Below are 13093 nucleotides of genomic sequence, written 5' to 3' on the forward strand. Positions count from 1 at the left end.
TGCGGTATAAGTTCTCATTCTTATCGTATCCGCATGTTATCAAGAGACTTCCCATCATTTTTCTATATAGGAAGAGTGAGTTGTGAAGTCTTCGCTTTCATTTATTCCTACCGATGAGTTTGGAAAGCATTAAAATTTCTTTCTGCAATTGATTTTGAAGATGCACCCCTCAAGCCATCACCGAATAATGAGTGCAATTCAACTATTTTCTCATGCCCAATCAATTTTCAAGTGAAGTTGCTTGTTATATTCTCCCCTGTGATGATGTCGACCAAGCTTTGAAAATGCATTGTTCTGAACCGGTTGAAATTAAGTGATGACTGCTACTTTCTCCGTGAATTGTATATAATTCATGATCAGAAAATGATTAATAGGTACAAGTCCGCATTTTGGCACTTATTGGGTTTCGAGTCATTTACTTGAAATGCCGATAACTGAATTCCCGTCGTTGACGCTGTTCCCTGCCCACATCGCAGTATTCATTTAGTACGAAGTCATAATTATGAATCTGATTTCCGGAATGACTACTATCTAGAAATCGATAGCTAAGAGATCTGTTACATGGCTATAAAAGTCTTATATGACTCCAACACCTACCCCTCATCACTTTTCGAATCAGCATTTCAATATATCAGTCACCAAATGTCTACATTGCCTGTTCAAATCATACCATTCGATGAATGTTCTATTTTATTCAACATATTTTACCTTCTGAATGACTGTCATCTTGGAATTTACTCACCATTGTGATTTATGAGAAGTCTCATTGGTCATTGGTAGATATTTGTATGAGTCCGAAACAAAACCATCAGTATTCTGAATCATGAGGAGTGAGTTTTAAGTGACAAATCCCTCAAATGACTCTATTTTCTCCTCAAGTTGTAATATTCATAGAATGCATAGCAGTCTTTGATATCTTTGAGCTTGAATGACTAACAAACGGTGATTCATCCTGAAAATTGATGCCTTGAGAGCCTCACCAATTTTTCTCAAGTAGGTCGGGTTTTCCCCTTTGCTTCAACCTTTTCTATTTCTTCTCTCTTCGTCAAACAACAACATCTCGATCACAAAACCTACCTTCACCAAAGAATCAAACTTTACACATTTCAAATACAAAGTACCTCTCCATCTATCTACCTTCAGATACTAATACCTTCATCAATCCATATCTATCTACTCTACACTTACACATACCAACATCTACATACTTCGATCCACATTTCCACCAACTTACTACACAAACTCAGAATACGTCGTGTTACCCCTCATCGTCAAAACATAAAACCAACTTCAAGACAACTTTCTCCCTCGAACATACATTATGTCAAATCCGCAGTATGACAGCAATGGAAATCCAATGGATCCGAGAGATGATTTTAGTCAGATAGACAGCGACGTCCGCTTTGTTCCTCAGACCAGATACAACGACATTTTTGATGGTAAGTTCCCTGCGCAGATTGCTAAAGACAAGGACAATGCACGAAGAGGACACGCAGGCGGCAGTTCCAGTGCTGGAGGAAAGGGAAAGAAAGTCACAAAGCCCTACGACCCTGTGTATCGAGCCCACAAAGAAAACGTTAAGGCTAAAGAAGCTAAAGATGCCTCTGTGCGCCGATGAAACCGCGAATTCCAATGATAATGACATTGGCCATTCCAGCGGCATTTTAGAAATCTGTCCCTTGAAGGATTTCTCACTTGTACAATAGAACGTTTCCTTAACATCGACGCTGTGCGTCATTCACATTCTTTTACATATCCTTGGGTCTCTGCAGGACAAAACACAAAAATAGACTTGTGTGTTTGCGAAGGACTCAGGCAGTTCTGGCGCAATCGGAGTTCTACACAGAGGAAACAAAAAGGGGTATTCGAATTAGGCGATTTGCGACCGTTACACTCATTGTATTTACACATCTTTGGTTTTTGGGCATTCGTCATGGTAGCTTTACCTTTTATAGCTTCTAATATTACGATTTTGCTCTATGTCTGCATTATTTATGTTTTATTGTGATTCACATGCGAAGCTCCCAATACTTTTCTGGCCATTCAGCTTTTATTCAATCGATTCATTAAATCAAATCATCTGACTCACAAACTTTGTGCTATCGAAAACCGGTTCTTATCCCAATTTTTTACAACCTCGAGTGCTCAAGTCATTATTATCCTAAACCATGCGTTTCGAAGGATTCATAATATAACATAACTCATATATTCAGCATCGAAATGACTATTAAATGGTGATTCATTCTCAAGATTGATACCTTAAAAGTCTTGTCAATTGTACTCAAATAGATCGACTTTTCTTCTTTGGTTTTCTCTTTTTCTTTTCTCTTCATCAATCAAGAACATCTCGATCACGAAACTCAAAACATACCTTCAACCAACAAAAACACATTTCTCCCACTCCGAACACAAAATTTCTCGCAAATATCCTGCTTCTATCAACTTCTTCATCCACATCTACACAGATAAAATCATCATTACACATATCACAACGTATTACACACCGTCTCCATCCCCATCAAAGGTAAGCAGCATCAACCTCTCGCACATATCATAATAGCAATCTTGAGATCCTAACAATCTAAATACTTAGCTCGAAAAGATCAAAAAAACATGGCCACTATGACAAAAGAAACATTTCCCACTGGAAATCCAGCCCAATGGTGGGACAAGCAATCTGTTGAGCAAGACGGCAAAAGCTACTGGGTCACCGTCAAAACTTATTACAGCGTCAACAGGCAAATCACCACCGAGGAACAGAAAGCCCAGCGAGACTGGCAAAGAAGAGCACCGGAACAAATCATGAGTGAAAGTACCAAGGGAGTTCAAAACCAGTGGCCAACTATCCACGACAAGGTTGAGGTCAACAATGGTGTCGGATTTGAGAAGTTCAGGAACTAGGTGAGTTGGTCTAGTAATATCTGGAGACAAATAGACGAGGATCGAAGAGGCCTCGCTCAGCCTCAGAGCGCCGTTATCAACTCTTCTAGAGGCCATTAGATGACTCGTATCTTGCATATTGATACACGTTAAGAACATAAGATTTCATTCATATGTGCGCCATGCGCAATTAACACTCGTTACCTTTTTTATCTTGGTGCTTTGAGAAAGCAGTGAAGGAGTAATGCGGGATATGAAGTTTCATAGACGGAAGTAATGGATAGGAGGGAGAAAATAGGCCATTAGCGACCGTTACACTCGATGTATCTACATAGGCATCTCAATAGCTTCGTATGTCCCAGCTCATAATATTACAATTTTGCCATGCATGCATTTTATACCTTGTGCCTGTGTAATTCATATGATCAAACGGCTTGTCTCTATTTTTACCTAAACCCCTCCCCGCTTTAAGTCTATAGACCGCACCCCTATTACCTTATTGAGTTCTAACGCTACATGTATGTTTATTCCGAGTCAAGAAGATAAAAATGAATAATTATCCATTCATACCAAACTTAACGCCAAGCAGTATCACATTTCTTTTCACAACTTTTAATCAACACTCGCAAAATTAAGGCCACAAACAAGCTGCGTATTCAGGATGCGCACCCGGCTTCCCAAACACGGTACTAAGCTTATCTCTTAACAACTTCGGTCCATCAAAGTAGTCTTTCTCATTCTCCAAGAATTGATGTCTCTGCAACGCAATATTCCACGCAAAACTCGAATGGCCTAATCCGACAAAGTTCGAGCTTTTCGTCAAAACGAGAAAGTCGACTATCGCTTGTTGATCCCATGATAACTTGCTCAATGATTCCCTATCTTTGGCATCGAGTAACATCCATTTCGTGGTGACATTGTATGCAGCTGCGTCTCGCGAGAACTGGGCGGTTTCGGTTTCGTTGCCGGATGCTACATAAACTAGGGTGAGGTTTGTAGAGGCTAATTCCTTCAGGTATTGTATCGATTGGAATTCATAACGTTGATAAAACCAGTCCTCAGCCGGCCAAGATTTTGTAGCATCAATTTCTGTTCTGAGATGTGCACCGAAAAATGTATCAGGGAGGTACGGCTGCGAAAGATCTCCAGACATATTGTATGTGGATAACATATTCTGCAAAACGGTAGTAGCAAGAGTCCTCAAATTTTTGCTGAACTTCAATATCCCACCAAAAGAAAGTGCGAATTCCTCCCCGTCAGAATATATCGGATATTGCAGATATGATCTCCCAAGCTCAATCGTTATCGGCATATTCATTGTCTGATTCGTCGCGAAATAATAGTATCCATCCAACCATCCCTCAAACAATTCTCTCCACTTGTCTGGATGCTCTATGCCCGTTTTTGGAATTGGAGAAGAGAATAAACTTTCTGGCAATAGTGTGATAGGACCTCTTCCCTCATTCGAATTTGGAACGTCATCTATGTATGGATAAATGTCCGTTTGCGGACAAGAATACCTGAGCGATTCGACAAAATGAAAATAGTCAAACATATAGGCCATACTAACTCTTTCGCCCGTTCGAATCTGCGATATATCATCCGGGTTTCGAAGACTGATTCGAGGGATCACTAGACCGGCACCCGCGGATATTGCATACCTTACACAGTTCAGTATCGAGTTGCGTATGTCCCCAACTCCGCCGATGGAATTATCGCATGTGAATACAACTTTGTCTGGATTCCATTCCGTCTTCTCGCATAGAGCTCGGAGTGATGCGGAATCGAGGCGAAGGAAATTGAAAACATCTTCAGTTACTTTGGAAGAACGAAGCTTTGGAAGTTTCCCCAGGATGATATGGACTGGGGAATTGTAAGAACCGACAAAGAAGATATAGAAGCAAATTGGGAAGATAAGAAGAATGGTCAGATAGAGATATCTATTGATGCATCTTGCAGCTCCTCGCATGATTGCAACGTCTTTGGAACACTTGAAGTAGAAAGCTGGACTAAAAGGAAGACAAATAATTCTTAATCACTTTATCGTTTTGGAATACCATTTTGTCACTTCCGATCCCCTACTTCAATGAGATTCTTGGTGAATGTCGTTCCTTCCTCATGTCGACTATAGATACCGAGCAAGATCGTCACCTATGATTATTCTGCGCACAGAATATCTTTAAAAGAGCAAGGATCAGGAAAGAAGCTTGTACCTTCGTTCACGACAGAGGCATCCGCATGGAAAGCATATCGTAGAATCTTCGAATGGAGCTTGACAGATTGACCGTTGCATAGTTCTGAAACTCGCACTTCGAGTAATGTGATCCGAGGTATTAATGTCCAGCGGGTCAATAAAACTGTGATTGAAAATACTTATATTTCAACACTTCATAATGTTGTATATTTGTCTTCAAATGTAGAAGACGTCAAGTGTATGATGGAATTAAACCCCCATAGACATGTTTAGTCAGTGGTAATTCGAACTATTGATTGCCGGATTTGACTTCCATTATTGAAGAGAACATAATTTTGATATCCCGAATTTTCCGCATTTTCGTACTGCTGACGCCACGACTCTATATCAGATGTGATCAATCTCCCAATCACGAAGAAAGGATCCTAAGCAAATCGAACTACCGAACTACTCAGCATGATGACTTACGTATGTATGATGCACAAACTCTATGCATCTGATCGTTCCAAGCAAAATGTTCGCAGGTACCAGAAGTCCGAATGGTAAACCCCACGCGCAGGTGGGAAATTCCCGGTCCTCAACTCCCAGGGCTCAAACTTAGGGACATTTCCAAGAACATTCGTAACGTCTATCATAGCTAGTCCTAGCTCTCCACGTGTCGTGTCAAATCAAGAGAATCCACTTGCGTGCTGCAAATCATTCTTCTTTAAACCTCAATGCTTACCGGAACGCTGCGATACCGACCATTACCAAATCCAATACAAGGATTCGCCAAAATATTGCTCCTCTTTCAAAGCATTGACCAATCACATACCGGATGAATGAAATACTCTCAATATAAATTCATCGATAGACTCAATAGTAACACGCTATATAGGTATGCATCAGTCGCACTACTGGACAGAAGATGTGGGTAGAAAATATCCCTCCACATATACGGGGTAAGGAGGGATGTTCCCGGTGCAGTCTCGAGCCCTTTGAAGTCTAGCAGCATGACGACCGCCACCCAAAAAGCCATTTACCCACATATAATCCCTTCGGCAGCTACTGTTAGCTCTTGAAGCTAGCTTGGGAGAGATGGCCAAGAACGATTCTGGAGCTTTTAGTGGGGGTGAAAGTTTCACGGCAGTTACGGACTTTATCTTTTTTCAAAAAATATATGGGTATGCCTGACTGTGCAACCACTGTCAGTGGTGCGTGTATAACTCGCTTGGTCTGGAGATGTAAGACTACATGGATGATATGACTTATTGATAAACTACATGCAGTGAGGGAAAAGTCCGTCTGGGGTCATGATATCTGCTGATGCTCTTGGTACGTTATGGTTGTGGTATATAAACACTCCGTTCTACCACGTTACCTATCACATTGTTCATATCATCTGACAGCCAATTTCCTCATTATTACAAACACTACCTCATAAGCAATGGCGATACTAAACGACCCACCATCATCCACAACGATTCTCTCCCTTGATGCTCCCGGCGTTCCTCCTCCGTCAAAACTTGCCCGGCCCACAACATCCCACACTCTCGCCACTCGAGACAGCCGAAATCCTCAGAATCTCACCTCCAGATGGCCCACGGCAATTGACCTCGCAGGCTCCAACCTCCCTTGTCGTCTCGAAGGTGAAGTAGCCAACCTTGTGGTCCTGGGGTCTATTCCCCCAGAAATAAACGGGACATTTTACCGTGTGATGTGCGACCCTTTTGTTCCACCTCACCCACAGAATGTACCCGTCGATGGGGACGGCAATATCTCCGCCTTTCGTTTCCACAACGGTATCGTCGATATGAAAATGCGGTATATCGAGACTGAACGGTACAAACTTGAAAGACAGGCTAACAAGGCTTTATTTGGATTATATCGAAATCCATATACACATCATCCGTGTGTACGAGCTGCGGTAGATAGTACAGCAAATACGAATTTAGTCATGTGGGCTGACAAGTTGCTGGCATTAAAGGAAGTGGGGTTGCCGTATGAAGTTGATGGCGATACGTTGGAGACTTTAGGATATGATCCTTTTGCCTCTGAGGGAGTGAAATCGAAGACCTTTACGGCCCATCCGAAGGTGGATCCATTTACGGATGAACTTGTTGTGTTTGGGTATGAGGCAAAGGGATTGGCCACGTTGGATGTAGTTACATATACGCTTGATGCGCAAGGGAAGAAGGTAGAAGAATTATGGGTAAAGAGTCCGTGGTGTGCATTTATTCATGATTGCGCCATTACGGAGAATTGGTTAATACTTGTATGTTGGTGTTTCGAAGCGGATATTGAGAGAATGAAGAAAGGGGGCCAGCATTGGGCATGGGACTATGAAAAACCTGCTACGTTCATTGTGGTTCCTAGGAGAAAATCGACGCCGTTACCGGATGGTTGGAAAGAAGGAGAAAGCAGATATTACGAGTGGAACAATTGTATGCCGGTTCATACAGCTGGAGCCTGGGAAGGAAAGGATGGGAAATTGTACATGGAAAGTTCGAGAGTGCATGATAATGCCTTTCCATTCTTTCCGCCCAATGATGGACGAATGCCGAATCCGGATACGAAAGGTGATTTCGCACGTTGGGAATTTGATTTGAATCAACCGAGTGGTACTAAGATACAGGATCCATTGGTAGTTTTGGACACTCCGTGTGAATTTCCGAGAATCGACGAGAGATTCATGACGAAGGAATATGAATGGGTGTTCTTGGATGTTTTCATTCCAGAACAGAGTGATGGAAAGAGTAATATATACCAGGGACTAAATGGTCTTGCAATGCATAACAATAAGACAAGCGAAACGAAATATTTTTATGCAGGGGAAGACTCGCATGTCCAAGAACCGATTTTCATTCCCCGATCGAAAGATTCCAAGGAAGGGGATGGATGGGTGATGGCAATGGTGGAAAGAAGGATTGCCAATCGATGCGATTTGATTGTGATTGATACAAGAGACTTCGAACAGGCAATTGCTATTGTTGAATTGCCATTTCATATAAAAGCCCAAGTACATGGTAATTGGGTCGAAGCCACTGAAGCTAGAGGAACTAAAAGTCTGGTTCGAGAGATGACTAAAATCGATATTGGTGGGAAGGGCGCATTAGAACCTATGGCTTGAGCTTTTCTAGTAGTTTCATATTTTTCTCTTCAGTCGAGGCAATCTTGTGAGGAAAGCTCTCTGCAGGCTATCGGTGTGAATTCTTATAAATCTCACTATAGCGTGAAGAGACTTCTAGCGCTATATGGTATGTTCGCCAGGGCCTCGTAACGTGTGAATATCAAATCAAGAGATGGTGACCCCTTGAAATTTGTCCATCAAGGCATTGATTTCTGTCATCAAATCGCTAGCTATCTCGGCCTTGCCACATAGGCCTGGTTGGCCCTTGTTTCCCTCTGTTTTAAGTAGTAACTTAGTAAGCTGCCAGAATTCCAGAGAGTTCTTAAAGAATCCATATCTCGTGAAATCTGGCCCGACTTGTTTTAAATGGTTATCCCAAAGAATCTTCCATCTATCGAGAGCCTGAGCGATACGAGCGGAGTTATAGATCCAGAGAGACGTCGCTTTTAGATGGAAGATTGTTGTATTTAATGCTTATATAGTTAGCAATCATATGGGTAGGTGGTCTTGGATAGTTTGTTTACCGTTGAGGAACGCGAACAGATTGAGGGTTGTAACACCGTAATGATGAACTGGATTCCATTCATCTCCCATTAGCCACTCCAAAGAGGTTGCCAGAGCGACTCGGGGTTCCTCATTTGTCCCTAACAAATACCCTTCGCAAACGAGAGCATCTGTAGCGGCAAATGCTTCTTCTGAGGATGGCATATCACCGACCATCTCGGCAATCGTTAATCTGGGTGGATACTTATTGAAAAGAGTATAATGACAATCTACAAGATATATCAAACTCATAACCCTAATTTATATTTAGCATTTTGAGTAGAAAATGGTAGAAATGAGCTGAGCTGACCTAACTTTTGCTTCTGCTTCAATATAACCATGCCAATTAAAAGGGAAAACACCCGTGGCGTACATGTTTCTTGATGAGTTATATCCCAGTGCCCTCGCACCATTGACAACATCACAATATCGCCTGTTACGCATTCTCTTCCTTGCGAGTTGCCCATTTTGCCAATTCCGCAGTACTGATACAAGAAATGCTGCTTGAATGATTTGAAGACTAGTCGATTTCTCAGTGTACTGTTCCGAACAAAGTATTTCTCTCAGTTCTGAATTCTCGAAAACGAATTCCTCGCATAAAGTACCGCATTCCTTTGCTAAGCCAGCCGTATCTCGAGGTGAAGAATACGCTGCACCAATAAGGAAGACTACAAATAACAATGGAAGCGAGACTGTCTCGAGGTTATAAGTAGGTTGGTGTATAATTGGACAATTAGGATACCCATGATCAAAAAATAATCGAGTAAAATCTATCAAGTTAGGAACAGTGAACAGAACGGTTTTTATTTCTTCGGAAAATGGCGGCAAGTTTCCATCAAGTTCGGATAATCTTTGATGGGTGACAGAAAGTTGCGATTTAAGTTCCTGGAGCCGGCCTCCCAATTGAGACGAGCTTCGTAGTGTCGAGTTGATCGGAAGATTGTTGAGTTCACCATCCCAGATAAAATCATCTAGTATTGGCAGTGCATTGCTCTGCATGAGGTCTTCTAATTCACCGGGAAAAGCAAGTAGTGAGGAATTTGGCATAAGGGATGAAGACATCGCGGTAGAAGCGGTTGGAGTCGCTATACCGCTCGTCGGCGTGCCGAAAAAATCTAAAAGCGACTCTCTTCCAGGCTTTGTGTATTGGAGAAGAAAATCAAACTGCATCCTAGGATCTTGAGATGGTATACCAGAAGCTGTCGCATTGTTGCTGGCCTGATCAAATTGTGTTAGTGTGGTATGATGCACCGGTTGTATTGAAGACCCTAGATCTTGTATAGCTTGCAAAGGCTGTGGGGCATCCTTGCTTCCCGTCGAACGATAATAAGTGCACGGTATGTTATTCAATTGACAACCTTCACATGGGCGTCCTTGATTACAAGCTCGTTTCGATCGTGCACAAGAGTCACATGATTGTTTTTGCTTTCCTCTTGGCCTTGGCTGAGGCATTGGCCTCCCACCCCTGATCGGGCATGATTTTGAATGTCTTCTAGCAGCATCTCTAAGATCTTTTTAGCAGGAATGATTTTGGCTCTTTCAGTTGTGCAACTCACGATCTGAAAAAGTGTTGATCACAAAAGTGGCACCCGTAGAGTCGCTGTCCAGCGTCTATTTGAGTTGCAATGTTAATATAACCCGCGTCGCGGAAGATAGCAGTGGTGGGGGTTAACTTACGCACAGCTTCATGACGTCGTAGATGCCCGATTGTGGAGTACATAGATAAACATATTTGACATTGATAACTCGGAAACGATGTACCTGTCGACGGCGAGGATCTCTTCATCTTAGGTCACGGTGATCGAAGTTGGAAGTTGATTTTGGTTGAGTTCATCAAAGCCATTCATTTAAAAGACTTTGGCCATTACAATAATTGGAATTTGTCATTAGAGGTACGCTTCGTGAAAACTACAACCGAGAATTTACGCTTCAACTATACCTAGGTGGGGTTAGATGAAGGACCCGAGAGCCAGACTGGGAATGTCAGCCGGGACCGAATACTGAATAGTGGTAAAATAGAGTTTTTTTCTATGGATTATCTGGATCATCTGGTATCAGATTAGACCTATTTGATCTAAGCGGTGAGATTAAGTTGCGGGGGTAGAGACTTTTAGGAGTGTGATTAAGAAATGATGGGATGTATGGATTCATCGTCATTCATGAGGATTAGTGGTCCAACCAAGAGTAAGTTGGTATAACCTCATGCATTAGCTGCTTCCCCCTTTCCCCTTTCTAAGAATAACAAGGTTTGATGACCACAAGCGTTCGCACGTGATTCTTATATCGCATCTGATCTTCAATTTCATACTTAATAACAGAATTCTATTCGAACATATCTTGATATCATTGAGATACAAGATTTTTCCAATATGAAGTATGATTGGTCTCCTCAAAATGATTGGGGTCGTCCACTTTTTACGTTCATATGGAGCCCGCAAGCTCATTCGTCTATGATTAGTAAGACTTACAAGTACATCCCTTGTATCGGGCGTGATTCCGTATAGAGAGGCCGTTGGACGACTTTAGGGCAGACTGCCACGCCATTCTCTGTAGATCGCGGAATTGTAGTCGCTGTACTAGCCTTCTAGGTATTTTTGTGGATACATGCAAATGCACTTCGCGTACAAACATGCATTCACCACAAACAGCATTTATCTCATTTGAATTCGCTCTTTAGCCATTGAAGAACGGCCAGGTATCAATATCATCTCAGATTCTGTTAACCGCATCTAATCATGCCGTCAATCCTTCGAATTCTCCTGCATGAGAACGATCTCTTCAACAAATAATAGCCCCCGATACAAAAAAGACGCACGCCACCTCGTTACCTCTCTATATGTTGCCTGATGCAGTCTCTCAATGATCCACAATCATTGGAGAGGAGACTAGAACAAATTGGAAAGCTGTTTCGCCTCTACCAAACTCCCTTCGAGATCATATGTCCAAACCCATTCATATAACGAATCAATCTCGTCAGCTATCCTTTTCACATCATCTCTAAAATCATCATGCGTAAACGAGATCAGTTCTCCGGCTTTCTTACTAAATTCAACTAACTTTTGCGACCTCGGTCTCCTCACCGTATCATAAGCTTCGAGTGCTTTTTGAATATCATCTTTAGTTTTGACACCCTCAAAAAGACGACTCAAGACATAAGCATCTTCAAATGCCATACCGGAGCCAGCCCCTAAGTGAGGTGTGCTTGCATGGGCAGCGTCTCCCATAAGACAAATTCTTCCGCGAAAATATTTCTGAGAATGTGGAAGATGGAAGAGCCCCCACTTATCTCCGGTACAATATTTCGAGACCAATTCAGCCAACTTTTCTTCATAGCCTTCTAAATCGGACGCCAACTCTTCTCTGGTAGCAGGCATCAACCAGTTCTTCTCATCCCATTCGACATCTTTCGTTGTCTTCAATGCAACGAGGTTGATCAAGTTTCCATGCTCAACTGGGTAACTAATCATATATCTACCATACCCGAGAAATGATTGGCCATTTAGTGCTAAGGCATCTCCTATTGCTTCCCTGGCAATATCTCTGGGAATCATAGCTCGATATGCGTAAGTGTTTGAAAAGACCGGTTCAATTGATTGGTTTCTCATGACGAAGTCTCTCGTGACACTCTTGATTCCATCACAGCCAATCACTACATCAGCGAGAACTGTCTCACCGTCTTCAAATGTCAACTTCAATCCTTCGTTGTCTTCCTCCGGGTCTTCAACGCTCACTAGACTTTTCTTGAATTTAGCCATTCCGTTTGGAATCAACGCTGCCATTTCATCCAAGAACCTAGCCCTGTGCACACAACTTCTCCTTCTAATCTCCTCTCTTTTCAGCATCTCCGAAATATCTCCCAGAGATTTTCCTTTCTCTCCAACATGATGAATCAAGTCCATTTTCTTGCCATCACCATTTCTACTATTCGTCCCATACCGAAAAGTCAACCATGCGTTATCGTGATCGCGAGTTTCGTTAAACGTTGCACATTTCCTATAACCTCTAAGGATATCAGGAGAAATCAAATTTAGGGCATTCACTGCGTTAGGACCTGATGCAATTCCTGCCCCTATTTCTGCAAACTTAGGAGCTGCTTCGTAAATTGTGATATTGAGGGCATCACGATAAGGAAGAAGTCCAATACTGAGAGCAACTCCACCAAGACCGCCGCCGATGATCGCAACGTTTAACTTCGGATTCGTGTTTTCTGCCCCCATTTTTGAGACCAGAGAACTGATTAAAACTAGATAAGGAGTGTTGATGAGAGTTTTGAGCCTTTTGAACTGACGACACCTAGTGACAGTCACTCGTAACGGGTTTCTAGCAGCAATATTCGATATGATACTTGGAAGCTTGATATGGCGAGA

General features: G+C 42.2%; 6 protein-coding genes across 6 annotated transcripts; 3 read left to right on the forward strand and 3 right to left on the reverse strand.

Moving 5' to 3' along the window:
• Positions 1 to 1321: 1321 nt before the first annotated feature.
• EAE97_005988 (uncharacterized protein) lies at positions 1322 to 1618 on the forward strand (the record flags this gene model as incomplete). Its single annotated transcript, XM_038876501.1, has 1 exon — positions 1322 to 1618. One exon carries the CDS (start codon positions 1322 to 1324, stop codon positions 1616 to 1618), a length of 297 nt encoding a protein of 98 aa, XP_038732977.1.
• A 995-nt stretch (positions 1619 to 2613) lies between these two features.
• EAE97_005989 (uncharacterized protein) lies at positions 2614 to 2901 on the forward strand (the record flags this gene model as incomplete). The annotated part of the gene is made up of 1 exon (XM_038876502.1): positions 2614 to 2901. The coding sequence occupies one exon, from the start codon at positions 2614 to 2616 to the stop codon at positions 2899 to 2901; it is 288 nt and encodes a 95-aa protein (XP_038732978.1).
• Positions 2902 to 3511: 610 nt separating this feature from the next.
• On the reverse strand, positions 3512 to 4849 carry EAE97_005990 (uncharacterized protein; the record flags this gene model as incomplete). The annotated part of the gene is made up of 1 exon (XM_038876503.1): positions 3512 to 4849. The coding sequence occupies one exon, from the start codon at positions 4847 to 4849 to the stop codon at positions 3512 to 3514; it is 1338 nt and encodes a 445-aa protein (XP_038732979.1).
• Positions 4850 to 6500: 1651 nt separating this feature from the next.
• EAE97_005991 (uncharacterized protein) lies at positions 6501 to 8183 on the forward strand (the record flags this gene model as incomplete). The annotated part of the gene is made up of 1 exon (XM_038876504.1): positions 6501 to 8183. The coding sequence occupies one exon, from the start codon at positions 6501 to 6503 to the stop codon at positions 8181 to 8183; it is 1683 nt and encodes a 560-aa protein (XP_038732980.1).
• An 88-nt stretch (positions 8184 to 8271) lies between these two features.
• Positions 8272 to 10512, reverse strand: EAE97_005992 (uncharacterized protein; the record flags this gene model as incomplete). Its single annotated transcript, XM_038876505.1, has 4 exons — positions 8272 to 8656; positions 8708 to 8982; positions 9037 to 10230; positions 10283 to 10512. The coding sequence occupies 4 exons, from the start codon at positions 10510 to 10512 to the stop codon at positions 8349 to 8351; spliced, it is 2007 nt and encodes a 668-aa protein (XP_038732981.1). The 3' UTR covers positions 8272 to 8348.
• Positions 10513 to 11611: 1099 nt separating this feature from the next.
• EAE97_005993 (uncharacterized protein) lies at positions 11612 to 12943 on the reverse strand (the record flags this gene model as incomplete). Its single annotated transcript, XM_038876506.1, has 1 exon — positions 11612 to 12943. One exon carries the CDS (start codon positions 12941 to 12943, stop codon positions 11612 to 11614), a length of 1332 nt encoding a protein of 443 aa, XP_038732982.1.
• Positions 12944 to 13093: the final 150 nt, after the last annotated feature.

Source organism: Botrytis byssoidea (genome assembly GCF_014898295.1).
Source record: "Botrytis byssoidea strain MUCL 94 chromosome Unknown BBYS_010, whole genome shotgun sequence".
Taxonomy (NCBI): domain Eukaryota; kingdom Fungi; phylum Ascomycota; class Leotiomycetes; order Helotiales; family Sclerotiniaceae; genus Botrytis; species Botrytis byssoidea.